Source organism: Phocoena sinus, chromosome 7 (genome assembly GCF_008692025.1).
Source record: "Phocoena sinus isolate mPhoSin1 chromosome 7, mPhoSin1.pri, whole genome shotgun sequence".
In the NCBI taxonomy this organism is placed as follows: Eukaryota; Metazoa; Chordata; class Mammalia; order Artiodactyla; family Phocoenidae; genus Phocoena; species Phocoena sinus.
Genome location: NC_045769.1, coordinates 190,245 through 218,213, shown reverse-complemented (window position 1 = coordinate 218,213; position 27,969 = coordinate 190,245). Strand labels below are relative to the sequence as shown.

General features: G+C 55.2%; 2 protein-coding genes across 9 annotated transcripts in view; one reads left to right on the top strand and one right to left on the bottom strand.

Annotated features, from left to right (window-relative positions):
* Positions 1-15: 15 nt before the first annotated feature.
* On the top strand, positions 16-11,668 carry BOK (BCL2 family apoptosis regulator BOK). Of its 6 annotated transcripts, none has more exons than XR_004350815.1 (6): positions 16-286; positions 827-1,078; positions 3,802-3,930; positions 6,638-7,279; positions 7,447-7,581; positions 9,724-9,851. XR_004350815.1 is itself a non-coding variant. In XM_032638250.1 (6 exons), the coding sequence occupies exons 2-6, from the start codon at positions 856-858 to the stop codon at positions 10,941-10,943; spliced, it is 747 nt and encodes a 248-aa protein (XP_032494141.1). In that variant the 5' UTR covers positions 16-286; positions 827-855; the 3' UTR covers positions 10,944-11,668. The 6 variants fall into 6 exon arrangements, 4 of the variants coding, with proteins under 4 accessions (XP_032494141.1, XP_032494142.1, XP_032494143.1 ...); XM_032638250.1 differs by lacking the exons at positions 6,638-7,279; positions 7,447-7,581 and adding exons at positions 10,597-10,795; positions 10,912-11,668 and having other exon boundaries at positions 9,724-9,887; XM_032638251.1 differs by lacking the exons at positions 6,638-7,279; positions 7,447-7,581 and adding exons at positions 10,597-10,795; positions 10,912-11,668 and having other exon boundaries at positions 16-357; positions 9,724-9,887.
* A 5,677-nt stretch (positions 11,669-17,345) lies between these two features.
* Positions 17,346-27,969, bottom strand: part of THAP4 (THAP domain containing 4) — a 41,379-nt gene continuing 30,755 nt past the window's right edge. For all 3 annotated transcript variants that reach the window (XM_032636842.1, XM_032636843.1, XM_032636844.1), the window contains one exon: positions 17,346-17,656. In XM_032636842.1, coding sequence (XP_032492733.1) covers positions 17,537-17,656 — 120 coding nt within the window. In that variant the 3' untranslated portion in view covers positions 17,346-17,536. The remainder of the gene's footprint in view (positions 17,657-27,969) is intronic.

Below are 27,969 nucleotides of genomic sequence, written 5' to 3'. Positions count from 1 at the left end.
TAGAAGGCAAAGCCCCAAGCCTCGCCTATCGCCCGGCGGAAAGTTGCGCTGTGCTGCCCGCACTCGCCTCGCCCCCGACGCCGCCGCCGGAGCCCCCGTAGGGCCCGAGACCCCGCGCCCTCAGCACTCCAGCCCGGCTCAGGCGTGGACAGGGCGGGCGCCGGGGCGGGGCGCGCGTCCTCGCCAGTTTGAATGGAAGGATCCAGATCTGCGGAGACGGCGGCCAGCAGATACTGAGGCCAGCACTCCTCCCCAGACCCCGCGCCCGAGACATGCGGCGGGAGAGGTGAGCAGGGCGGGCCGCGCCACGGGAACGGCGAGGCCGGGGACAAACACCGAGGACGGCGAGGCGCGGAGGTGGGTGGTGGCCCCGGACGCTGGGCCGGGCCGGGGTCCCGGCTGCCGCCGGTTGGGAGCAGGTCGGGCCATGCCCCCCGCCCACGCCTCCGCCGCCCGCGCACTCGTCTTCGAGCGCGGGCACGGCGGCCCCAGAGCCAATCGCCATTTCCCCGAGGTCCTTCCTATCCCCGGCACCCGTGGGGATCTTTGTGATTGAGTTCGGCATCTAAAAGAAGGTGACACCGCGCTTTTAAAGATTTGGGGCACAAACAGGAACGCTTACCCGCAGCTGGCCGAAGCCCTTCCCCAGAGCCGCGCCGGCCCGGCCTCCCTGTGCGCTCCGGCCCGGCGCACGCACGCGATCTAGGCGCACGCCGCGCCCCTTCCACGCTCCCCGCTGCGCGCCGTTCTCGCGCGGCCGACCTTCCCCTCCGCCAGCCAGGCCGGGGTGGCGGGGCGGGCCCGTCTGAGCACCCTCTGCCCGCAGGTGCGGCGCCCCCCGCCCGCGTCCCCGCCATGGAGGTGCTGCGGCGCTCCTCGGTCTTCGCCGCCGAGATCATGGACGCCTTTGACCGCTCGCCCACCGACAAGGAGCTGGTGGCCCAGGCCAAGGCGCTCGGCCGGGAGTTCGTGCACGCGCGGCTGCTGCGCGCCGGCCTCGCCTGGAGCGCGCCGGAGCGCGCCGCGCCCGCCCCCGGCGGCCGCCTGGCCGAAGTGTGCACGGTGCTGCTGCGCCTGGGTGAGTGCGGGCCTTGCGGGCGGGATCCCAGGCTTACCCTCCAAAGCCGGCCGGCGGGGCGGCCCCGCTGCGCCTCGGGGTACAACTGCCCCTGCACTGGCCCGCCCGCCGGTGACCGCCGGCACCCGCCCCTGCTGGGCCTCGTTCTCCCCTCTGGGGCAGAGAGGGGGCTGGTCCGGAGTGCCCTGAGTAACCCGGCGCACAAGGCGGGCGCACCCAGACCGATGATCCCTCCAGCACCCCACTCTTCCAGTCCCCCCTCAGGCTCGCCTGTGCACCCGCCAAAGACCTCCCCGCATTTGCCTGCTCAGCCCGGATTTCAGACACTCTGGAAATAAAGGATAGACAGCTCCGGGAAGAATGATGTTTTGGTGGCTAAACTTCCTGAGTGACCCTTGTGCTCAGCTGGGCACAAAAATCCTTTGTCGGACCACGTGTCCTGCTGTTTGTTTTGGAAAATAGGTCCTTGCAGTTACTGGCTCAAATCCTGCCATGGGTTGCTCTTCTCTCTTGATTTGGAGGCCTCTTAGGGCTCCCGGCGAAATTTAGTGCCCCAGGAGAGCTGAGCCACCGTGAGGCTAGGTAGCCCAAGATCTCACCTGGACGCTAGTTGAGTGGACATCTGGAGATACTTGACTGTGGGGTCACACACAGCCCGGTAACTGTCTCCACCTTCTCCAAGGACCCCGGAGAGGGAGGGACCGGCCCAGCTGACTCAGTCAGTCCACCTCTCCACAGGGACTGAGGCTGCCCAGCCCTGCCCCATCCAGTGTGACAGTTCCACCCCAAGCGTGTGCACATGGGGACGTATGGCAGCACAGATGGAGCCCTGACCAGGTGCCTCTCCAGGGGAGAGGCTGGCCCCGGAACCCTGGTTGGAGGGAACACCCTGTGAAAGCGGACGCCCTCCCCTCCTCAGGCTGGCTCGCGCGTCTGCTTGCCCCTGTTTTGTGTGGACCCTGGGGGCAGGGTTGTGTAGACCTGGCCTGCACAGGAGTGTTGGGGTCCGGGGGAGACACACAGATGCTGAGGGGCCATTGCAGAAGGCTGCCGGGGGGGCGGTGTCCCGCCTGGGTCTCAGGGGAGGGGAGCAAGTGGGGTTTGGGGGATCAGCCAGAGGCCCAGAGTGCCTGGACTCCCCTGAGGTCAGCGCCCGAGCCACCTCTTCCAGTTGGGCTGTGGGGACAACACTGGGGGAGCACTCCAGAGGGTCCTGGTGAATATGGTGTCTTGACCTCCCAAGAGCCCCTGGAGTGGCCAGGAGGAGATCCTGCCTCTGCCCTGCCTGCCCCCAGCTCCATCTCCTTGCCTGCGAGCAGCGGCTCGGGGCTGCCTCTACCTTGGGCCCGGGGTCCCTACTGTTTGAACTTTCTGAAAAGCCCTGCTTTGGGCTCTGCTAATCAGACGGGCCGGTATCTGTCCCTTCAGCACTGTGACCTCAGACCCGGAGAGCCTGGGATGCTTCCGGCCAGGGCTGGAGGAGCAGAGTCCGACCAAGTGCCCTGCGCTGGCCCTCTCAGGGGCCAGGCCTTCAGGCCCTCCTCCAGCATCCGGCCTCATCACGGCCAGTCCCTGGGGTTCAGTTCCTGCGAGATGGCTAAGGGGACCCTGGAGGGAGATGGCTTGAACCCCCAAAGCATCCGCCCTTGCAGCTGCTCAGCGTGACCGCCCCTTCCCCACCAGTCATGGTCTGGAGCTGTCTCCCTGTCCCCAGCGTACCCCCAGTTCCTCCCGAGCACAGACGCCCCGCTCCTGGAGCAGCAGCAAACAGGAAGAGGCCCGGGTCGAGTTGGGGTCAGTCCCCGGTAGACCCCGGGGTCTGTATGTGGGAACAGCCAGGCCAGCCCTGGGAGTTTCCATGCTCCCTCCCGCATCGTTCTGCCAGCCTCCCCGCAGTCCTCCTCTGGTTCTAGATCTTAATTAATTAGATGGAGTGCATCTGGCCCCATGGGTGACTCGGAGCCCTTATCGCCTGGACTTCCAGTAGGAAGCATTTTCCTGTTTGCTTTGGCGGAGAGGCGGCTGGGTTGGGGGACGCCCAGTCCGAGGGCTGTGTGGGATTCCCGGGACGTGACTGCCAGGGGCGCTGCAGCGGGCACATGTGCAGGCAGTGCCCTTGACAGGGCCTCCCGCTGCCACGTGTGGCCGCCCCATCCAGATACCCCTGCTTGGCCCCAGGAGCCCAGGTCTGACCCTGTGTGGCGCTGGTGGCCCCGGGTAGTGGCTCCTTTTCTTGGTTCACTGAATGGTGCTGGCGCCTGAGCAAGGACACCCCTGTGAGGCAGCAGCCGGGCTCCCCACCGGTGTGGGGTCGCTGGAACAGTCCACACCCATGTTGGGCTGGCTGCTTGCTTGTCAGACTACTGCCCTCCCATGCAGCTGGCTATGGGCTGTGAGTCACTGATCAGGCATTGCTGGGGTGCCCGCCCCACTGGCCCAGCCGGCTCTGCCCTGGGGGGAGGGTGGGCGTGGCTGGCTCGGCAGAGGGGACAGGCCCCAGAGGCAGGTCTGGGGGTGCCCACCGCACCTCCCTGGTCTTGTCCCCGGGGGTTCTGGGGGTGGTGTCTCGTGGGTGGGAATGTGACAGGTCGAGGGGTCGGGAATAGGGCTGGGATCAGGGGCCCCAGCTGTGGCCACAGGCTGAGGAGTGAGCTGGCCCCAGGCCCGCGTGGGCCCCACAACCCGTGGGTGTGACCACCTCTGACCCGCCTGTGTGACCGCAGCAGACGAGCTGGAGCTGATCCGGCCCAGCGTCTACCGCAACGTGGCCCGCCAGCTGAACATCCCCCTGCAGTCCGAGACCGTGGTGACCGACGCCTTCCTGGCTGTGGCAGCCCAGATCTTTTCTGCAGGTAGGCCTGTGTGTCCAGGGGGCCCACACTGCTGGCATGGCCCAGGGTCTGTGGGTCAGGGCCGGGGCTGCAGCGCTGGGTGGGCTCTCAGGGGAGCCTCCCTGGGTCCAAGGACAGTGGGCCTCTTGTGCGGTCCTGGGGCTGTGACCGGAAGCCCTGTCTGGGCTGCATGTCCCAGGCTGCCAGTTGGTGCTGACTGTTGGCTGGAGTGGGGCGGGGCTGTTCTGCATGTGGCCTGTACATGTCCCATGGGGCTTGGGCTTCTCACGGCGTGGCCGCAGGTCCCAAGCAGCCCAAGTGGGCGCCGCCAGGCTCTTTTGACGTAAGAAGTCACCGTGTCACTGAGCCTGAGTCTGTTGGTCAGAGGCAAGTCGCAGAACAGCCCCCATAGTGGGAGGGGTGCACTAGGGTGGGAGTCCCTGGTGGAGCGGCTCACCGGGACACATTTGGAGAATGTTGACACACCTGTCTCACCCGGCTGGCCCGCAGTCACCTGTGGATCTCCCGGGGCCTCCACCTGGGCCCTAGGAGCAGGTGACGTCTGCCCCTCCTCCGTGTGCCCTCGCCCTGAGTTCAGCTCGTGCTGCTTCCGGTCTGCACACCTGCCTCCAGGCTCCCAGGAAACTCTAGGACTCATCCCCCAAAACCGCCTCTCGTTCCCACGCCGCCTCCTGGGACCTGCTGGGCTCCCTGAGGTCCACAGACCTTGTCTCCCCACCCGTGACCTCGTGCCCTGTTCTGGCGCCCCTGCCCTGCGTGTCCACCTCGGTCCTGTGTCCTGGTACGTAGCAGGCGCCAGGCGCTGCTGGCCATCAGGTAACCGAAGCCCCCAGCCCAGTGTAGCACCTGCCCCGTCAGCCGATCCCACCGAGGTTTCCCCAGCACTGTCTGGCGCTGCCCTGGGCCTGGGGACCCTGTGATGGACGGGATGGCCAGTCCCAGCCCTCAAGGAGGGGGGCTTGGGGGGCCCCAGAGCCAGAGTGTTCCCGGGGCGCATCCTGGTGGAGTGGGGGTGTGAGTGGCCACGTGGCATCGAGGGTGGGAAGGGCTTTGGGGAGGACGGGCCCCTTCTGCGAGGCGGCTTTGGGTCTGTCGTCGACCAGCGGCGTGACCTTGGAACACCCCTTGCCGTTCCTTAGCCGTCGGATGGTTGGGACGGCAGCAGGGCTTTGGGGCAGAGGACGCCGGGAGCCACAGTCCCACCCCATGGGGGACCTCCGCCCACCGGCAGAAGAAAGGAGGCCGGTGGAGGGGCTGGGGCTGCCGCATCCCATCAGAGGGCCCCCAGCCCGCTGACCGCACCTTCTGGGTGTTGCCCTGCACTGTCCCCTCTCGGGGAGGCTCCTCCGACCCCTGGTGGGCAGGCCGGCGTGGCAGGGACACGGGACCCCCGGCTGCAGGACCCAGCCTCCAGGGCGTCACTGGGTGGCCAGGACTTCACGGGGGAGTGCCTGGGAGGGAGGGGGCTGGTGAGAGGCGTGGGATGCCCAGGAGGTCTGGCAGTCCTGACCCGGGTGCCCTCGCGGTGACCTGGGCAGGCCGGGGAAGGGAGCTGACAGCCGCCCTGGGCCCTCCCTGGGCTCCCATCAGGCCCGACGCTGGCGCGTGGGTGGCCGCCGGTGTCTGTCTCCGCTGTCGGGCGGGCGAGGGCTGGCTCTAAAAGGAAGCGTCACCTCTGAACGCGGCTGCGGCGGCTGGTGTTTGGGACTGAGGGGGCGGGGGGCGGCTGGGCCCCGGGGAGGGTGGCTGGTGTGTGGACAGGGACAGAGGGCGGGCAGCCGGGACGAAGCACCCACCCCTGCCTGCCCCGCTTGCTCAGTGCGGGAGGGGCCGGAGATGTGCCCAGAAGGGCTCTGGGTTCTGGAAGGACGAGGCGGGGGCTGGGGCAGGGCGGGGAGGAAGGTGTGGCCGTGATGAACGGACACAGGGCACCAGCGGCTGGCTTCTTTCACTTGGGGAATTCAGTTTAAAGCCCGTGATTTTTCGCTTGAAACCAGAGCAGGATGTACTTCTGCGATCCAGCATCCCCGCCCCACCCAGCTGGCCCTACCCTTTTCGCGTGGTGGCCTCCACACCGCCACCTGCCCCTCTGGTGCTTTGGGGCGCCCAGCCCCTCATGGGCTCTGTGACCTGCAAGTGGTTCTCAACCTCTGTGGACCTCAGAGCCACCTGAAAGGGGAGCAGGGACAGGCTCCGTGGAGCACAGGGCTGCGGGCCGCCCCTTGTGCTGCCGACGGGCTCTCAGCCCACCCCCCGACCAGCCCGTGGCTGCCCCACGCACCCTCCCGCTTCCCGCCCACCCGAGGTCTCCCTTCACCCCTTGTGCATCCCAGCCTTCCCGGTCCTCAGGCCCTCTTGCCACCAGGCAAGCTCCAGCCATCAGATGCTTGCCAGCCCTGCCCATCTCTGCCCGCAGCCTCTCCCAGGCAGCTGGGTCTTGCACGCGCTGACCCCCCGGGCTGGATATTCCTCCCCCTCGTCGTCCCGGCCGGCCCCTCACCTGCTCTGGCTGTAGCCGGTGCCGTGGACGGCTCAAGGACTGCAGGGCAGGGTTCCAGGTGGCCTCCCCACGTGGCTGAGCCCCCGCGAAGGCAGAGGCAGGGGGCACTGTTCCAGGCTGCGTCTTGGCTGCAGGCGCTTCTCGGTTCCCTTCAGTGGAAAAACTGAAAGTTGGCAAGTGTTTTCATTTTTTTCTTCTCATTACAAGAGCAAAATATTTCACCACGGAAGGATCAGAAAACACATGAGATAAAGAACTCTCAGAAATCAGTACTAAAAAGACCACCTCACTTTAAAAAGAGCAAAGGGTCTGAATGGACATCTCTTCAAGGAAGATGTATGGACAGCCAGTACGTGCATGAGAAGTTGCTCAGTATCATCAGTCACCAGGGAGACACCCATCAAACCACAACAAGATGCCAGCTCGCGCCCACTGGGGCACTCAAGGCAAAACTTCAGAGAACCCAGCACGGGTGAGGCTGTGAAGAGTCAGGGCGTGAAGTGGTCTGGCAGCTTCTCCGATGGTAACTCTGACGGGGTCACCCCCTGACCTGGCACTTCTGCTCCTCGGTTTTGACCCCTGAGAAAGGAAGCCACACGTCCACACAAGGGCTTGCACACGAGTGTTCAGAGCCGCGTATCCCCACAGCCGGAGGGGCCAACAGCCCACGTGTTCGTTTCCTGATGGGTGGTCCATCTACTGGATGGAACATTATTCGGCCGTAGAAAGGAATGAGGGGCCCACACCAGGACAGCACGGAGGAACCTTGAAAACATTTTGCTCAGTGAACGGAGTCAGACACAAAGTGGGACATACTGTGTGACTGCATTCGTGAAACGTCCAGAACAGGTAATCCACAGAGACAAAGTAGATGAGAGGTTACCAGGGCTGGGGTGACAGGGGCATGACGCCCCTGGGGACAGTGATTTGGAGTGAAAATGTCTGGAATTCGATAGTGGTGATGGTTGTACAACATTGCCAATATGCTAAAAACACTGGATCTCACACTTTAAAAGGATGAATCTACGCTAGTGAGATTATATCTCCGTAAAAAAGAACACAAAGACCTCAAAGAAAACAGGACATACCTGAGCCCCACCTCCCAGAGACCACCCTGCCGGCACCTTCCAGACCAGGGCTTTCCTCTCCAGGTAAAACGTGGCCATCACGTGGCGCTCACCTCTCCACACAGCACCGCGGAACGCGTGTTCATTCTCTTGATCCCCGCCCTGCCATGCTGATCCTTCACCTGTCCCCTGGTGGTGGTGGGTACCTGCGGGACGCCAAGCTTGGGGGTGCCAAGGGCACAGCTGTGAGCAGCACAGAGCCCGCCAGGGCTGGCACCCACGAGCAGTTGGTCAATGGGGAGCGTGGTGTGACGGCAGCGTCACCGGGACCTGATGCCATCACGGTCTGCTTGGCCCTTAGAGGGAGGACCTTGGGCAGAGCCCTGGGGGTGAGGGAGCCCTGCAGGCAGCGGTGAGGCTGGGATAGCACGCATGAGGCCAGGTCGCAGGACAAGGGGGCCTCAGAGGGGCCAGCAGCCAGCTCGGGTGGGACTTCAGACTTGGATTGACTTTGAAGGAGATGGGAAGGGACAGTAACAGGAGGGTTGGGGAGTGGCCTGGCCTGACTTATGGGGTTTTAAAATTTTCGTTGAGGTGAAATTCACATGACGTACAATTAACCATTTTATTTATTTATTATTTATTGGCTACACCACGCGGCATGTGGGATCTTAGTTCCCCGACCAAGGATTGAGCCCATTCCCCCTGCAGTGGAAGCACAGCGTCCTAACCACTGGAGCGCCAGGGAGTCCCAGTCAACCATTGTAAAGTGTGTGATTCAGTGGCGTTGAGTGCACGCACAGCATCGTGCAACCACCCCCGCTCCAAGTTCTTTGCCGGTGGGAAGAACACCCATTCCCATTAGGCTGTCACTGCCTGGCCCCTCCTGCAGCCCCCAGGGACCACTGGTCTGCTTTCTGTCTCCACGGATCTGACAGTCCTGCACATTTCATAGGAATGGACTCATACGATACGCGTGGCCTTTCAAGTCTGCTTCTTTCACTGAGCGCGATGTTCTCAAGGTTCATCAGGTTGTGGCCCTGTCAGTGCTTCCTTCCACTTTGAGGCCAAGTATCATTCCGCTGTGTGGCTGGACCACATTGTGCTTTTCCACTCACTGCTTATTTATGTTTTGTCATTTCCACCTTTTGGCGACTGCGAACAGGGATTCATTCGCACTGACTTGTGCTCTTATGACAGACCGTCCCAGCTGTGGTGTGAACATGGGTTGAGGGGCGTGCTTCCTCCCTGCCTGTGCTGCTTCCTTCTAGGACTCAGGCGGGGCACCCATGTTTGTGTCCTTTCACAGGTGGTGCTGGTGCCCTCCAGCTGTCTTTCTCATCACAGTTACCAGGCTGCAGAGTTACATGGATCCTCACATTGCCACTTGGAATTTTGTCTGATAGACTATAATTTACACTTAGACACTAACGTACACTTCTTTGTTTGTCGGTGAGGGTGAGCATCTTTCATGGGTCTAGTGTACTGTTAATACTTCTTCTTTTGTGAATCAGCTGTTTGTATTCTCTGTTCGTATTTCTTTTGAAAGGTTTCTCTCTTTTTCTCATTGATTTATAAAATCTCTTCCTATATTAAGGAACCTTATACAACTGGCAAGCACTGTTCCCCAGACTGTCATTCGTCTGTCTTTCCTCCCAGGTGGGCTCCATCTCACTTCTGCCCCCAGTAGCTTGGTGGTCTGGGCAAGGCCATTCCTCCCGGGGCCTCAGCTTCTTTACATGGAGAACATCCTCTGTCCTCGCAGGGCTGTGCTGGGGGCAGGCACAGATGGAAGCTGCTTCCTGTTTATCACATCCAGTGCCGAGTCACTGAGCCCCCTTGACCTGCTCAGCCTCCTCTTTGCCTTTCTGCTCCGTCACCTCCTCCAGCAGATACTGGGCTGTGCAGGGTCATCGCCAGGCCCTGGCCCAGGTGTGCAGGTGTGTAATGCAGGCTCGAGACATCCCCGCCTGAGAACGACGTGTGACGGTGGCAGGACTGATCTGCAGCAGACGGTGGCTGGGACTCGCACAGCCGCCAGCTGACCGAGCTCCCCGTCTGGCCGGAGCTGTGGGTTGAGGCTGCCCCGGGTGTCGACCCCAGTCACCAGCGGAATGGCAGGGGTGTGGCTCAGAAAGGCTCCGCCCCCTCACGTGACCCTGCGGGCTGGCCTCGAGCTGGGTCTTGGTGGCCTTTGGTGACCAGCACCCATCTCTCTCCCTGCAGGAATCACCTGGGGCAAGGTTGTGTCCCTGTACTCAGTGGCTGCGGGGCTGGCCGTGGACTGCGTGCGACAGGCCCAGCCCGCCCTGGTCCACGCCCTCGTTGACTGCCTCGGGGAGTTCGTGCACAAGACCCTGGCGACCTGGCTGCGGAGACGCGGTGGATGGGTGAGGGAATATGGCGGTGCCAGGAAGGGGGCGGTGGTTGAACGCCTGAGTGCTGGCAGTGGCAGGGGTGATCGGGGCTGGAGGAGGGGCGAGGCCGGGGCTGCCCAGCCCAGGACGGCTCCTGCGGCCCAGCTCCAGTGTGGGCCCTCTGGGTCTGACCACCCCCGACTCCAGAGCTAAAACCCGCCGCCCGCCCCCAGGGATGGTGTCAGAGTCTCCATGTCCCCGATCACCTGGCCAGGCCTCGGGGACTGCGGGGCAGCCCCACCCGTAGGAGAGCTGTTTTCTCCTCTGTAAAATGGATGGTGGGCAAAAGTGTGCGAAGCACACTGGCCGAGGGGACGGAGCTCAGCCTCCGCTGGGATTGGAGCCACAGGGGGTGTGGTGAGGGGCCACTGGGGCTGTGGTCTCATCTGAAAGCGGCACTGGGCGGGGAGGGCGTCACCTCTTGGATGAGTCACGTGGCTGTGGGCCTCCCGCTGGCTGTCCCATCCTGCCGTCCTGTCCTGGAGCCCGGCTGAGGCTGGGCACCAGGGCAGCCAGGACGCTGATTGACACCACGGCCAAAGGTTAAGCTGTAGGGATAGTACCTCATTTCTTAGCAGGACTAGAAAGAAATAAGGAAGTAAGGAGTGGCCATTCACTGGGCTTCTGGAAAGCTCAGTTCCTGCTCCTGTTCTAAGGGATTTGTCCTTCCCTGGCACCCCAGGCTCCACAGCATCTGCGGAAGGACACTGGGATGTCAGCAGGTGGCCGAGCTGGTAGCTGGTCCCATGGCTGGGGGCCCAGCAGTCTCCCCTCCCTCCCCTCTCACCATCTGAATCCACCTGTTGGGTCGGGTCCCATGCTGGAGCCTTCCATCCAGCTGGACCACAAGCCTTCCCAAACGGCCTCGAGCATTCCCTCAGGTGACCTGGCTGACACCGGGCGGGGGCGGGGCACAGGCCGCACCCTCTCCGCTCCACTCTCTAACTGCCCCCTCTTCCCTCCACTCTCTAACTGACTGCTCCCTCTTCCCTCCCAGACGGATGTGCTCAAGTGCGTGGTCAGCACTGACCCCGGCCTCCGCTCCCACTGGCTCGTGGCCGCGCTCTGCAGCTGTGGCCGCTTCCTGAAGGCTGCGTTCTTCATGCTGCTGCCGGAGAGATGAGCTGCTGGCTTGGGCAGGGGCCGCCGCACGGCCCCCTTACGTGGGAGGCCCTCGGCCCCCGAAAGCATCACCCTCCGCCCCACCCAAGCCAGGAAGACCCTCGGAGCCCCGCGTCGAAGCTGGAAGCCCTGCCCTGAGCCCCTCCTCCACAGACCCAGGCCCTCTGGGCAGGGAAGAGGGGGGCTTCCTGGCCCTGGAGCTGGGCTTCAGGGCCGACAGGGGCCCTTCCCCATTGTTCCCCCTCCCCCGGAACCCCCGCTGGTCCCCTTCTTTCTAGAGCCAGAAAGTCAGGGTCACGTCCCAGGCCCTGAAGGAAGGGAGCTGGGCCCCATCTGTGTGCGGTTCCCACGTCAGGACATGAGCTGGCCTTGGTCCTCCTGGGCAGGGGGCCTGGACTCTGGGCCTGAAGGTGACTCACGAGGCCGGAGGAGCTGTGGAGTGTTACTGACTCCGCACGTGGGGCCTAAGGCTCGTGTGGTGGTTGCTGAACCTGTTTCTAGAGGGAGGGCGTGTCCCCCGCGCACCAGGGTGGGTCTCTGTGTGGCAGGGTCCTGTGGACACGGGAGCCCACGACCGAGAAGGATGGTGTGTTTGTCCGATCCCAATAAAGTTCCGCAGCCGTGGAGGGTGACCCCGTCTGCTCCTGGTACCTGTCCTGCGACTGCCAGGGACCTGACAGATGGCAGGCCAGCCCGACGTGATGGAGCACAGGCGCACGTCTTCCCTCACCAAGGCCAACTTGTGCTGCCCTGTGCCACACTGGGCCTGCGCGCATGCCCTGCACGTGCTGCCACCGTGTGTGCACCAGCAGCTGCGCCCCACGTTCCTCAGTCCCCCTCCCCCCCCCGCCCCCCGCCTCTGGCCTGGCAGCAGGCACACGGTGCTGGACGCGGCCTCTCTCAGCCCCGGTTCCCTTTCTGTACGACTCAGGGTGGACCAGACGGCCGCTAGGGTCTTCCCTTCCCCATCCAGCCTCCTGGGGAAGAGCCCAAAGGCGAGGTTGCCGTGCACGAGGGGGGCTGCCCCCCTTCCCCCATCGCCCACCTCCTGGCCCCAGGGCCCTCCACAGGACCCCTCTCCTCAGCTTCCTCCCAGGGGGCGGCCGCCCCTGCAAGCCCATCACCTCTCCAAGCTCTGCCTGCTCTGTCTGCATGGGACCCAGGGGCGCTCGCAGTGGGAAGTCTGGCAGATGACGAGAGGGAAGGAAGCGGGCGGGAGGAGAGGAAGGTCCCTTTGCCACCCTGCTTCCGTCACTAGGATGGATCCCTTGGTACGTTTCCAGCCTGGGAAAGTGATGTTACAGATGCTGAGTCAGGGAAGCCGCAGATTTAAGGTCACTCAGAGAGACCAGGCATCTGCGTGGACATTGGGTTAGAGGCTGCAGTAGAGGAGACACCCCGTTTCCAACAACAGAAGATGACATTCCGGGGTATAAACGGAGTGAGAAATGCGAAACCCTATGTGAGGCAAACTCTGAAGGTACCTCAGAGACACCCTGGACTTGGAAGGACAGAAAAAATCCCATGTTCCAGAGGAAAACGATCTCATAAAGAAGACAGTTCTCTATAAGTAGCTTTGTAAATTTAACGTAATCCTTATGAAAGTATCAGAATGTTTTTCCCCCTCTGGATCTAAACAAACTAATTATAAAGTTCATATAGGGCTTCCCTGGTGGCGCAGTGGTTGAGAGTCCGCCTGCCGATGCAGGGGACACGGGTTCGTGCCCCGGTCCGGGAAGATCCCACATGCCGCGGAGCGGCTGGGCCCGTGAGCCATGGCCGCTGAGCCTGCGCGTCCGGAGCCTGTGCTCCGCAACGGAAGAGGCCACAACAGTGAGAGGCCCGCGTACCGCAAAAAAAAAAAAAAGGAAACTTCAATCATTAGTCTTATTAATAACAATATTATTATTCTCAAATAATCATACGTATCCTGTAGGAGAAAGCAAATAATGATAAACAGGATTTTCATCTTAAAAGAGGTAAAATCAAAGAATTTAAGTAAAAAATTTTATAATCTTAAAATTTGAATTGGAAACCTAAGTGTGGATGCACTTTTTTTCTTAAAAAATGCCTGCACCCCACGCTAAAGTAGCTGAGAGTGAAGGGTTGTGACCTCTGCAATGAGATCTCAAATAGTAAAGTGGAAATAAGTGAGAAAATAATTTATAAAGGGATTTTCCATTTCTGCCCCGGGGCCTCTCAGTCCCACCCCCACTGGAGAGAAGAGAGGTTCTGAGGCAGGAAGTGGGAACAGAGGCCATCAGGGGCTTGAGGGGCTCCATCCAGCCAACTATCACATCATGTGGGCCCCTCCCGCCTGTCAAAGAAAAAGACTGGACTTGCCTAGCTCACATCGAACATACAAAAAGTACTGGGTTCATAACAGAAGCAGGAGGGGTGTGTGTGTGGGGGTTGTGGTGTGAGAAGGCTGGTCAGGAGGCCAGCACCGTTGTCCCTGGCACACCTGTTCTAAAACCCGATGATCAAAGGGGAAGAGAGAAGCGTTTCCGCTGGCCTTCTGGTGTGAGCTTATTTCAGAGGCACCAAACTGAGCCTAATTGGATGGATGGAAGCTCTTCAGAGAATTCCGCCACTGAATGTAGGACAGGGTTGGAAGATGGCCCTTCGGCAGCTCTGATGGGGGAGCTGGCTCAGGCAGGGGTCACCCAGGGGCGGGCCGATTGACAGACGCTGAGAATAAGGAGGGCAGGCTGCACCGTCTGGGCCTGTTACGTTAGCATCAGCCACGTGAGACAGGCAGACGGCGCACAGGAAGACCCGGACAGCCCTTAGGAAGTGTGATCCAACCTCCAGACTACAGCAAACAGAGGGCTTAGAGGAACAATTCAGACACCGTGAGGAACCCAGGGGAACCCAGGATCCAGACTGGGGGCGCCTTCCAGCTTCCCAACAAGCACGGGGGGCGGGGGAAGGAAGAGGACCAGGTGACCATGTCAGTTATTTGCTTTTCATCTCTCGGCTCTCAGCCCCACCCTTCCTGCTCCGGTCTGGGTGCTGCCCTCCTAGCCCCCTTCCAGCTGTGAGCAGGCAGCAGCCTGGGATGCAGGAGGGAGAGAGTGGGGCTTCCTTGCTGCTCCCAGCTCCTCTCAGCATCATTCCAGCAGCAGAGCTGTCTGGTCCCATCCTCCAGGCTTCCTTGGAGCTATGGTCTGAATGTCTGTTTCCCCTCAAATTCGTATGTTGAAATCCTAACCCCCAAAGTGATGGTAGGAGAAGGTGGGGCCTTTGGGAGGTGACTAGGTCATAAAGGCTCCACCCTCACGACTGGAACGAGTGCCTGCATAACACAGACTCCACAGAGCTAGCTCAGCCTTTCTGCGTGCGAGGTCACAGTGGAGACGCCGTCCATGAGCAAGTAGCCCTCGCCACCTAATCAGCCAGCAACCTGATCTTGGGCTTCCAGCCTCTAGAACGGGGACAAGTAAATTTCGGTTGTTTACAAGCCACCCAGTGGATGGTTATTTTCGTTATAGCAGCCTGAACTAAGTCAGAAAGTTGTTACCAAGAAACAACAAGTATCTAAAAACATGGAAGTGGCTTTGGAAATTAGAGGTTGGAAGAGTTTTAAGATGAATGTTAGCAAAAGCCTCCACTGCTGTGAACGGACTGTTCAGGGCAATTCTGGTGACCCAGGAAGAAAAGAGGAGAGCTGTGGAGAAAGCCTCAGCGTTCTCAGACAACACCTAAGTAATCCTGAACGGAATGTTGGTAGATATATGGGATGTGTTCATCTGAAACAATAAAACAGCCAGTTTTTATCAACAAAATGGGTTTATTAAGGAGCAGCAAAGATTTGTGTTTCAGGACAGGTAACCGTGGCACAAGTCCACAGGCAAGTCCAGTAGGTCAAAGGAAAGGAAATTCTTTTATAGAGGAAAAGGTAAGGTGGGAGGGGCTGTTATAAGCAAAAAAGTCCATTGGAGGAAAATGGGGGTCTGAAGTGTGGTGGCTTTTCATTGGCTGAGCTGTGACAGTTTCTCATTGGCTGGGCTGTTGCCTGACGGGGAGAAAATCTTCCTTCCTCCTGAGGGTGGTAAAGGGCTTCTGGCCTAAGAGGCCAGGTGGCCTCCTCCTGTCAGGATCTGTGCCGACATCCAGTGGAGCTGGTGAGCGCTCCCCCTTGTGGCCTCCCCACTCCATTATTTTTTGTTTTTTTGTTTTTTGTTTTTGGCCGTGCTGCGTGGCTTGTGGGATCTTAGTTCCTCGACCAGGGATTGAACTCAGGCCCTTGGCAGTGAGACCTCAGAGTCCTAACCACTGGACCACCAGGGAATTCCTTCCCCACTCCAGTTCTGCGAGGTTTCCCTTTACTAATTTTCACAGGTGTAAAGGCCAGTCTGCTGAGATCTCAGATGGAAATGGAGGTCATTGGAAACTGGAGGAAAGGCAACCTTTGTTAAGACGGGACAGAGAGCTTGGCTAAACTATGTGTCCTAGTTTTGTGGAAGGTAGAACTTGTGAGCAATGAAATTGGTTATGTGCCTGGAAATTTCCAAGCAAAGTGAAAGTGTTGAAGCATGAGGGGCCTTGTTTCTCTTGAATACTTAGAGTAAAATGCAAGAAGACTTAAGGACAGAATTGTTAACCAAAAAGGAAGCAGACCTTAAAAATGTGGAAAATCCTCAGCCTATTGATATTGAAAGTAGTAAGAAAGCTTGTTGAGACAGATCATGACGCTTGGGAGGACTTGACACGGAGGTTAGTACTCACCAGTTACGAGCTAGTTACCCACATGATGGGAGACCAGGCAGCCACCTCAACAGAAGCCTAAAGTCCAGACGACGGAAAAATGTCTTCAGAGGCATTTCAGAGATTGTGGGGGTGACCGTTCCATCCCAGGCCCAGAGGATAAGGCTCTGCTCCCCACATTCCTGGGCCACAGCAGACGTGGCTGCCCCACTGGAGGGCACAGCTGCAAACTTGGCTGGAATCGGTGTTTGGCTTCCACAAGGTACCATCTCTGCCAGCACGCAGAGTGCAGACCCCTGGGGGCCTTGCTACCTTCCCTCAATTTTGAAGGATGGAGCCACCTGGAGCCTCAGGCTCATGGCCCAGGCAGAGACCCACACCCCGCAAGGGGTGCAGAGCCCCCGCTAGGGCGACCCCGGGGTGGGCAGAACCTGGGGAGAGCCGCAGGCACACGACTCCAACCCCTGAGAACCGTGGTGAGCGCTGCACCCGGCAAAGCTGGGGTGGGGGTGGGGCAGGACCACCCCAGGGGGGCCCGGAGGACAGACACTGAGCCACAGAGGATCATTCCTCTTAAGCCTTAAGGTTGGGACTTGCTCAGGACCTGTCACGCCTTCTTCTTTCCTATTTCTCCCTTTTGGAAAGGGAGTGTCCATCCATTCCTCTCCCGTCATTGACTTTCGGAGGCCAATAACTTGTCCGGTTTCCCAGGTTCGCAGCTGGAGGGACGAACTGTGCCTGAGTCTCTGCTGACCTGACGCTCTCGGCGAGCCCAGCCCAGCCACCACATCCACCCTGCACGCAGGGGGCCGGCCGCCTTCCTCACACTCCGGCCACGCTCCTCTGAGGGCTCAGCACCAGCCCCGGTCCCTCCTCTGCGCTCCCAGGTACTGACAACCCCCCCACCCCGGTGGTGCCTTTTGTCCCCAGGGTGTGTGACAAGGGGGTGTGTGGCTGCAGACACTGACTCCTGCTCTTGAGCGCGGCCTCCTTTCACCCCGTGTCTATGTTCCCGGTGAGGCCCCTGATACTGTGCTGTGTTCAGGAAAAGAGAAAGGCTCTGTTTTGCTTTTACACACATGCTGAAGTGTTCGAGAGAAGTGGCACTGTGTGTGGAATTCGCTTTAAGATGCTCCAGCCACAAAAAGGGGGGAAGAGCAGACGGAACCACCGGTGTGGGGACATGCTGGCAGGAGCTGGAACGGGGTGAGGTCCGGGGGGTCAGTGTATGTCTGGAAACTTCCATCGTAAACAAACAAATGAAGGTAATATTATATTGCCGAGACTAAATCAAATTTACAGAATGATGATAAATTCACTACCACCCTCTCGCCTTGGGAATGCCCTTCGTCCACATGGAAATGGGGTCCGTTATACTCCCAGCTCTTTAAAAGTAAAGGAAAATTCACTGCAATCCTTTTTGTCCTACCTTTCTCTTCACCTTGTTGCTGACTACTGTTGATTTGTAAACATTTTCAGATCTTGTCAAAACTGCGGGAAGGAAAGGAGAAAGAGTCACCCCTTTTTAACTTTTTAGGGAAACGACTCTGAAAACAAATAGTCACCAGCAGAAGAAAGAAACGCAGTCTATGCAAGTGATAATATTCAAAATGCTTAGCCATAAAAATAAAGGCCTTTTATTTGGTTTTTCTGTGCCATTACAGGAACACGTGGCAACACCCTTGAACCCACGGTGACCTGTGGCCGCACCCACACCTGCTGCGGCATCTGCCGAGAAGCTGAAGTGTCACCACACAGGCCAGCCCCACCGGACTCAGCTCCGCCTGGGGTCACGGGGTCACCTTCTTGTAGGTGACATGCAGATGCTGAGTCATGGGCTGCGTAGTGGTTGCCATGGAGACCGTCTGTTCAAGTTTGCCTTCGGAATTCAGCCTGAATTTTCGGGTAATCTGAGCAGAACAAAACAAATACAAAACGCCTTAATTTTACCTTCCAAAGATTCAACAACCGCTGAGGTGCCACCACAGGCCAGACACTCCCGTGGCAGCCGCAACATTTCACCTCAGTGTCAGGGGCTTGTGAGCCAGGCAGAGTCCCTGCCAGTGGGTGACAGACACTCGGCCGGCAGCCGTGATGGGCGTCCGGACCCCTGGCCCGTGCCGTCTCCCTGCCGCTCAGCTGTTCCCAAACGTCCGGAGGTGAGCGCGGGCGTCAGCCTCGCCATCTGCCTAGGGGCCGACTGTCCAGCGCGTCCCTCCCTACACAGCTTGAAATGATGCCAAACGTGTTCTCAGAAAACTCGGTACCAGCACTTCTGGAGCCCCCGATTCATCAGGGCCAATTACAGCAGCTGTTTCTAACAGCAACACAGACCTGCAGCACCCGAGCCCCCGATGAGAAAATGGGTTTGCCTGGAATGTCTGTGGACAGAGGGTGAAAGCCCGAGGACTGTGGAAGCCGCCTCCAGGGGTGGCTACCTGGCGCCAGAACTGGCGGGGGTGGGGGCCCACGCGCGTCAGAACCCGTGCTGGCCAGGCCCCAGCGACCGTTGGGCAGAAAAGAGAGGAAAGCCAGATTCCAGAGCCTGTTTAAAGCAACCAGGCTACAAGGCCAAGGCCTCAGGGGGAAGGGCGTGCAGGGGAGAGACCCAGCTCAGAGCAGCCGTCCCCCCAAGGCCGGTGCTGACTCTCAGTGGCCACCCAGAGGCTGGGGAGCCAGGTGGGTGCGCCCCAACCCACGGGGCTGCGCTGCACGGGCCACCCTCTGGAACCGCTGCCCGGCGTCTAGAAGGAGGGGCCGCGGAAAACCGCCCAACTGTTGGTCAGGACCCCCTTAAGGCCGCACCCCAGGAGTAAGAGTTCCCCAGAAACAGACTGGGAAGTCCGGTTTCAAAGTAGTGCTATCTCTGTGGACAGGATCTGCCCTTCCTGGACAAACCACCAGAAGCGCAAGAAGTGCCCTTTCGTGGGAGACAACATCAAACAGGCCTCAAGTCACCCACGGTTTTCACGCGCGATGTCTACAATTCAAGAAATTCAACAGAAGGGATGAAAACTAGAAGACAAAGGAAGGACATCTTCAAAACAATGAAAATAACTGTCCCCCTGGCATTCTGGTTGCAGTGAAAACACCCTTCAGAAGTGAAGGCAAAATAAAGACATTTTTAGACAAAAAAATCCACAGAGAATTCACCACCAGCAGGACCCCCCCCCCCCCCCCCCCGCTTCTTTACACAAAACACTAGAGGAAGTTCTTCAGGTTTTAAGGAAAATGGTGGAAGCAGAGACGCAGGAACAAAGGAAGAGCAACAGCAAGGGTAAACGTATGGAAAACCGTGCGTCACCCAGATGCTGCGACGAGGGCTAACCGGCATTTATACAACCCTGTGGGGTCTAGTGTGCGTGCGTACTTACAACACGTGACAGCAGAAGCAGAGGTGGGAGGAGGACACAGAGTCAGTGTCCTACGTCCCTGCTACACGGTGGGCTCCAGGTACCAGCCCCACCTGGGCAGCTGCTGGAAATGCAGAGTCTCAGGCTCCGCCCCAGACCCGGTGCCTCAGAATTGCCACCCTGAGCCCCAGGGACCATACCGCGTGGTGGTCTGAGCAGCCCTGTCCTAAGGTCCTTGCCACCGTCCACAGGTGTCAAAGGTCAATGCGCTGTCCTCGCCATGGTAATGGCTGAGGACAGGAGAGGGCTGCAGAGGGCAGGACGGGAGGGCACAGCCCCAGATGAGGTGGACAGACAGATAGAAAGCAGACGGGTGGCGGGCCGACATTCTCACACGGGACTTGCTTCTTCAACTCCACAGCCTTTGTTCTGGAATTTAATTGAAAAACAGTCGGGGCTTCTCTGGTGGCGCAGTGGTTGAGAGTCCACCTGCCGATGCAGGGGACGCAGGTTCGTGCCCCGGTCCGGGAAGATCCCACATGCCGCGGAGCGGCTGGGCCCGTGAGCCACGGCCGCTGAGCCTGCACGTCCGGAGCCTGTGCCCCGCAACAGGAGAGGCCACAGGAGTGAGAGGCCCGCGTACCGCAAAAAACAAAAAAAACAAACAGTCAAGGCTCTTACCCTTGAAACTACTCTGCAGAGGAAACAGAAGTGCAGTGGAGAGAAACAAAGCCCGTGTTCCGCACACCACGGGCCACGCGCTCAGCTTCCACAGGACAGCGGCCGCCTGTCCTCAGAGCCCACGGCCTGCGGGGCACCTGTTCCCCCGACGCCCCACCACCGATGCAGGACACTGGCTCTCGCCCTCATGCCAGACGCCCAGCGCCACACGTGCAGGGGGAGTGCAGGCGGGGGCAAAGGAAATGCCTCCCCGGGGAACGGAAGGTGGCCCCTGCCCCCCGTGAGCCTTTCCACGTTAAAGGGAAGACACTGCGTGTCTCTCACACGGAGCCCGCCCGACGGGCCGAGGCTGCGGTCACACCCGAAAACCAGCACCTGAGGACTACCTGGCTTCTCGCGCGGCCCTGCATCCCCCGTCCCGCCTCCGCGATGCCGCAGGGGCTGCGGGCCACGCCGGAAGAACACAGCCCATCTCACCGTGTGCTGACCCGAGGGCGGCCGCTCCCTCGGCCTTCGGCTCTGCTTCTGTGTGCCGAAGTCTGTGAACATCCGGTAACAGCCACCGGGCAGCAGGACGCAGGGCAGCAAAAGGAGGGAGACAGGCACGGGAGAGACCCCATGGCGGAGACGCTGGTCCCCCACGACCTCCCCAGGTCCCAGCGAGAGGGTGTGTGAGGGCTGCCCGGCCGCCGGAGCGCACGCTCGGGGCTGTGTTCACCGTGGTGCCCTCAGCGACGACACTGCTACTGCAGCGTGTCCCCGTGCCCGGGAATCACATGTTAGGTTCCTCTGGGCTTGGTGGCCTCTTGGATGAAATTTCTCATGCTATTTTTCTCTTCAAATGAAAGTTATTTGGCAGAATTTAAAGTTGAGGCAGGTCGTAGATGACATCGCTCAGGCTCAGAACCAGATCTCCTGCGGCGCCCACGGCCTCTGCCGACGATGATCCTGAGGTCATGCCAAGTCCACCCTCAGGATGAGAATCCACCTGAGCTGCAGACTGACCCTCGTTTAAACAAGTTTAAACAAGGTGGGGCTGGAAGCAACTGTTTGCCTTTAAACCCTCAAAGTGGAGCCTGTTGGGGCCACTGGGTAAAGCAGAAGCTGCGGGAGCCACATTCTGGAGAGAAGCCTGCACAGCTGGGGCCCAACTCCGATGGCAAAGGCAAACTCCAAGGAGCCTCTAAACATAGGGACAGAGGCCATCTTGACAACGACACGAGTTCTTACTTTAGCCAAGTGTGCTCACTTTTCCTCGACTGCACAGACCAAAGAGAAATATTACGGTAGAGAGAAACTCGATGTGGAACTTCTTGATGTTTTAATGATTTCTTGTTCCTGTTATGTCTTGTCCAGTAGGGAAAATGTGGAGAAGGAAAGGCCAGGAGAGAGAGTTAGATGGATTTGACTTTGCTTTAGGTCCTAAAATGAAAAAACCAAGAAGCCACCCCATACAACACTTAAGGCATCAAGGAGGGGGCTGAGTCACGAAGAAAGGGGCTGAGTTTGATAAACAAGGACATCAGGACACTGTTGGAGAACTACAGACAGTGCAGGCCTCACGTTTCTCTCACTGACTTGCAAGAGGGAGGGGATGTATGTACATGTACAGCTGATTCACTTCCCTGTACAGCAGAAACTAACACAACATGGTAAAGCAACTCTACTCCAATTTAAAAAAAAAAGAAGAATTAGAACAGGTGCAGTCTGCTTGCTGCCAATACTGGCTCCTTTCCCCTCCTTTGCACCCTGCTTTATTGAGATATAACTGACATGTAACACTGTATAGGTTTAAGTTGAAACATGATGATTTGATACATGTGTATATGGTGAAATGTTTACCACAATAAGGTCAGTTAATACATCCATCACCTCACAGTTACATCTTTTTCCTCTTAGCAAATTTCACTAATATAACAGAGCACTGTCAACTCTAGTGCCACGCTGTCCATCTTACACCTGGACGTTCATACCCACTGGGCAACATCTGCCCATTTCCCCCACCTGAGCCCCCCGTAACCAGCATTCTACTCTGTTTCTGTGATTTTTCTTTCTTTTTTTTAAAATTTCACATATATTGGGTTGGCCAAAAAGTGCCTTCGGTGTTCACATAAAAATAAAAGACACATTTTTCATTTTCACCAAGAACTCTATTTTTTTTTTTTTTTTTTTTTTTGCGGTACGCGGGCCTCTCACTGCTGCAGCCTCTCCCGTTGCGGAGCACAGGCTCCGGACACACAGGCTCGGCGGCCATGGCTCACGGGCCCAGCTGCTCCGCAGCATGTGGGATCTTCCCGGAACGGGGCACGAACCCGTGTCCCCTGCATCGACAGGCGGACTCTCAACCACTGCGCCACCAGGGAAGCCCCAAGAACTCTATTGAACGACGTTTTCACCCTTTTGTTCCACTACCTTCTGCCATTTTCCAGGCACCTTCATAATCCCATCTTCCCAAAACTTTTTACCTTTTCGAGCAAAGAACTGTTCCAGGGGCCTTTTACAGTCTTCAAGGGAATTGAAATTTTTTCCATTAAAAGAATTTTGTGAAGACCTAAATAAATGGAAATCCGAAGGTACAATGTCTGGTGAATACGATGGATGAATCAGAACTTCCCAGCCAAGATGTAACAGTTTTTGCCTGGTCATCAAAGAAACATGCCGTTTTGCATCATCCTGATGGAAGATTATGCGCTTTCTGTTGACTAACTGTGGACACTTTTTGCTGAGTGCTGCTTTCAGTTGATCTAATTGGCAGTAGTACTTGTTGGAATGAATCGTCTGGTTTTCCAGGAGCTCATAATAGAAGACTCCCTTCCAGTACCACCATATACACAACATCACCTTCAGACCAGCCTTTGGTGTGGTTGGTGGTGGTTTATTTCGCTTGCCCCACGATCTCTTCCATTCCACATTATTGTACAGTATCCACTTTTCATCACCTGTCACAATTTGTTTTAAAAACAGAACACTTTCATTACATTTAAGTAGAGAATTGCACGTCGAAACACGGTCAAGAAGGTTTTTTTTTGCTTAACTTATGTGGGACCCAAACATCAAAGTGATTTAACATAACCAAGCTGGTGCAAATGATTTTCAACTCTTGATTTGGATATTTTGAGTATGTCGGCCATCTCCCACATGGTATAACATTGATTGTTCTCAACTGATGTCTCAATTTGATGGCTATCAACTTCAACTGGTCTACCTGACCGTGGAGCATCGGGCAGCGAGAAATCTCCAGCATGAAACTTTGCAAATCACTTTTGACACGTTTGATCAGTCACATCACCTTTTCCATATATGGCACAAATCCTTTTTTTTGCATTTTGGTTGCATTTTTACCTTTCTTGAAATAATAAAGCATAATATGCTCAAAATGTTGCTTTTTTCTTCCATCTTCGATATTAAAATGGCTATACAAAAATTCACCAATTTTGATAAGTATTTACTTACTTATTTATTTATTTGGCTGTGTTGGGTCTTTGTTGCTGCGCTCGGGCTTTCCTCTAGTTGCGGTGAGCAGGGGCTACTCTTCGTTGCGGTGCGTGGGCTTCTCATTGCGGTGGCTTCTCTTGTTGCAGAGCACAGGCTCTAGGCACGCAGGCTTCAGTAGTTGTGGTACGTGGGCTCAGTAGTTGTGGCTCGCGGGCTCTAGAGCGCAGGCTCGGTAGTTGTGGCGCACGGGCTTAGTTGCTCCGCGGCATGTGGATCTTCCCAGGCCAGGGCTCGAACCTGTGTCCCCTGCATTGGCAGGCGGATTCTTAACCACTGCGCCACTAGGGAAGTCACAATAAGTCTTTCTATAAATGCATGCTGGTATGACAGCTGTCACACACAATCTAACAAAATTGTTTTGAATGAAGTTAAAGACAACTAAGTGCTAGTAGAGCCCTCTTAAGGAAAAAAATGAACGAAACTTTTGGCCAACCCAATACAAAACACTCCAGAAAGAAATTAAAGAAGACATAAATAAATGGAAACACATCCCATGTTCATGAATTGGAAGACTTAATATCATTAAGAAACAAATACTACCCAAAGAGACCTACAGAATTAACAAAATTCAAATCAAAATGCCAAAGATGCGTTTTGTAGAAATAGAAAAATCCATCCTAAAATTCATATGGAATCTCAAGGGACTCTCAACAGATTTCAAAACTTACTACAGAATGACAGTGACCAAAACAGTGTGACACTGGCATAAAAACAGATATACAGACCAATGGAACAGTTCTGAGAGCCCAGAAATAAATCCTTGCATATGTTATCAAATGATTTTCAACCAGGTTGCCAAGACCATTCAATGAGGAAAGGACGGCCTTTTCAATAAATGGTGCTGGGAAAACTGGATATCCCCTCGCAAAAGAATAAAACCGTACCCTTACCTAACATTAGTACAAAAAATGAATGAACAAAAAAAACCCTCAAAATGAATCACAGCCTTGAAGGTAAGAGCTAAAACTATAAAAACTCTTAGAAGAAAACATATGGCAAGTGTAATGACATTGGATTTGGCAATGACTTCCTGGATACCAATTTACAGCCAATGAAGAAAAAGCAGACAAACTGTAATTCATGAAAATTAAAAACCTTTGTGCATCGAAAGATACTATTTACAGAGAAAAAATACAACCCACAGAATAAGAGAAATATTTGCAAATCATATATCTGATAAGGGATTCATAAACAGAATAACAGAGAACTCCTAAAATTCAACAACAGCAAAAACAAACAACCCAATTCAAAAATGGGCAAAGGATTTGAATAGACATTTTTACAAAAACGATATACGAATGGCCAAGAAGCACATGAAAAGTTGCTCAATATTGCTATTGTTTAGGGCAATGCAAATCAAAACTACAATGAGATACCACCTCACAACCATTAGGATGAGTGATATCAAAAAAACCAGGAGGGCTTCCCTGGTGGCGCAGTGGTTGAGAGTCTGTCTGACAATGCAGGGGACACAGGTTCGAGCCCAGCTCTGGGAAGATCCCACATGCCGCAGAGCAACAAAGCCTGTGCGCCACAACTACTGAGCCTGCACTCTAGAGCCCGCGAGCCACAACTACTGAAGCCCATGCGCCTAGAGCCCATGCTCCGCAACAAGAGAAGCCACCGCAGTGAGAAGCCCGTGCACCGCAATGAAGAATAGCCCCCGCTCACCGCAACTAGAGAAAAGCCCACGCACAGCAACAAAAGACCCAACTCAGCCAAAAATAAATAGATAGATAAATAAAAAAAAAAAAAAAAAAAACAGGAAACAACAAATGATGAGAATGCAGAGAAATTGGAACCCCTGTGCACTGCTGATGGGAATGTAAAATGGTGCAGGTAAAGTGGGAAGCTATGGCGGGTCCTCAAAAAATTAAAAATAAAATTAACCACGTGATCCAGCAATTCCTCCTCTGGGTATACACCCCAAAGAACTGAAAGCAGGTCTTGAAGAGATATCTGTACACCCATGTTCACAGCAGCATCATTCACAATAGCTAAAAGGTGGAAGCAACTCAGGTATCCATTGATGGATGAATGGAAAAGCAAATGTGGTCCATCCACACACTGGAATATTACTGAGCCTTAAAAAGGAGGGAAATTCTGACACAGGCTACAACATGGATGAACCTTGAGGACACTGTGCTCAGTGAAGTAAGCCAGATGCAAAAAGAAAAATAACTGTATGATTCCACTGATATGAGGTACCTAAGTAGTCAAAATCGGAGAGATGGAAAGTAGAGAAGTGGCTGCCAGGGTCAGGGGAGGAGAGGACAGGGAGCTACTGCTTAGTGGGCCTGAGTTTCAGTTCTGCAAGGTGAACGTGTTCTGGAGATGATTAACAATGTGAATATATTTAAGTGTACCCTTAAAAATGGTTAAGATAATTAACTTTTATGTATCTATTTTTCCATAATAAAAAATACTGGAGAAGAAAAAAAAGTTGGGGGTGAAATAAACTCAAAGAAATATTGCCAGACCTATACTATAAGAAATGCCACTAACGCAAGTTCAGAATGAAGGGAAATGATACCACAGGAAACTCTATAGAAGGAGAAAAGAGCAACACAAAGAGAAACTAAGTGGGTAACTATAAGCGATTACTCCCCTGCCCCCCCCACTGTAATTTCTTCGAAAGTCAACTGATTATGTAAAGCAAAAATCCTAGTGTGAAGGTTTATAAGGTGGATACTTTTTATATGTAAAAGGTATGATGACACCAGCACAAAAGGAGGATAAATGCAATTCTACACAGCTGTAAGATTAACACACATGTGAAGTGGGAAATGTAACAGTGTATCACTGATTATAAACACACACGTGAAGTGGGAAATGTAACAGTGTATCACGGATTATAAACAGACTTTGATAAATTTAGCATGCATATTGTTAGCCTTAAATCAACTATTTAAAAAAAAGGATACAGTTAAGCTAATAGAAGAAATAAAACAGAATGCTAAAAATACTTAATTAACCCAAGAAAACATACTAAAGGAACAAAAGAGGAACAAAGCCAAGAAAGAAGTAAAGCAGACAAATCAAGATGGTGGACGTACAGCCACCCTTACAAATACTTACGTTAAACGTAAATGAACTAAATACTCCAATTAAAATAAGGAGTTTTCTGACTAGAGAAAAAAAGCAAGACTCTATAAGAAATGTACTGTAAGTATAAAGACACAATTTGAATGTGAAAAGGGTAGGAAAAAAGATATACTGTACAAATGATAAGCATAAGAAAGCAGGTGCGGTTACATTAGTATCAGACAAAGCAGACTTCCAGGTATAGTATTACAAGCTATAAAGGACATTTCATAAATATAATACATATATCATCTGTATGCATCTAAATTACGCAGCTTCAAAGTTATGAAGCAAAGATGGAACCAAAGAAAGGAACTGAAATACCTTCAGTCATAACTGGAGATTTTAATACCGCTCAGTAATTAGATACAACCAAGAACCCCCTGCCCCCAAACACGCTAGTATACAGAAAATCTGACGACATTATCAATCAGCTTGACCTAACTGGTATTTTCAGTCCACTACAGCCAACAACTGTCAAATACTTATTCATTCTGAGTGCATATGAAACATTCACCAAGTTAGATCATATATGGGGCACAAAATAACTTTCAAACAGACCACGTTCTCTGGGTTTTATAGAACTGAATTAGAAATCATAGCAAGAAAATCCTCCAATAGTTGGAAAATAAGTAACATTCTTCTAAATAATCCTGTTCAAGGAAACAAAACCATTGAAGAAATAAAATATTTTGAGCGAGGATAAAAATAATAAAAATGGGTTAAGGACTTCCCTGGTGGTGCAGTGGTTAAGAATCCGCCTGCCAATGCAGGGGACATGGGTTTAATCCCTGGTCCGGGAAGATCCCACATGCCGCAGAGCAACTAAGCCCGTGCGCCACAACTACTGAGCCTGCGCTCTAGAGCCCGCGAGCCACAGCTACTGAGCCCACGTGCCACAACTACTAAAGCCCCTGCACCTAGAGCCCGTGCTCCACAACAAGAGAACCCACCGCAAGGAGAAGTCTGCGTACCGCAACGAAGAGTAGCCCCCGCTCGCCACAACTAGAGAAAGCCCACCAGCAGCAACGAAGACCCAACGCAGCCAAAAATAAATAAAATTGTAAAAAAAAGAAAAAGAAAGAAAGAAAATAGTGCTGGAACAACTGGATATCTATCTAGGAAAAAATGAAAGCATCTTGACTCCTACTTCACACCATAAAAAAATATAAATTCCCAAATAATAAACCTTAATGTAAAAGGAGACACTGTAAAAATTCTTGAAGAAAATGCAGGTGAAAGTGTGTGTTAGGCAAAAAATGTTAAGACAGGGCACAAAAAGCACTAACTGTAAGAGAAAAAACTGATAACAGAACTTCATCAGAAGTAAAACATTTTGTTAAAGAAATGAAATGGTAAGTTTTAAGTTGAGAGCACAGTTTTTTATTTATTTATTTATTTATTTTTGGCTGTGTTGGGTCTTCGTTTCTGTGCGAGGGCTTTCTCTAGTTGCGGAGAGCGGGGGCCACTCTTCATCACGGTGCGCGGGCCTCTCACTGTCGCGGCCTTCTCTTGTTGCAGAGCACAGGCTCCAGTCGTGCAGGCTCAGTAGCTGTGGCGCACGGGCTTAGTTGCTCCGCGGCATGTGGGATCTTCCCAGACCAGGGCTC

What these genes read in the sequence shown, in the direction of transcription:
- BOK (XM_032638250.1), top strand. Translation starts at nt 856, where the DNA reads ATGGAGGTGCTGCGGCGCTCCTCGGTCTTCGCCGCCGAGATCATGGAC. An exon ending in CACGGTGCTGCTGCGCCTGG is followed by an intron (nt 1,079 to 3,801) that starts GTGAGTGCGGGC and finishes GTGTGACCGCAG; the next exon opens with CAGACGAGCTGGAGCTGATC. An exon ending in TGCGGAGACGCGGTGGATGG is followed by an intron (nt 9,888 to 10,596) that starts GTGAGGGAATAT and finishes CTGGCACCCCAG; the next exon opens with GCTCCACAGCATCTGCGGAA.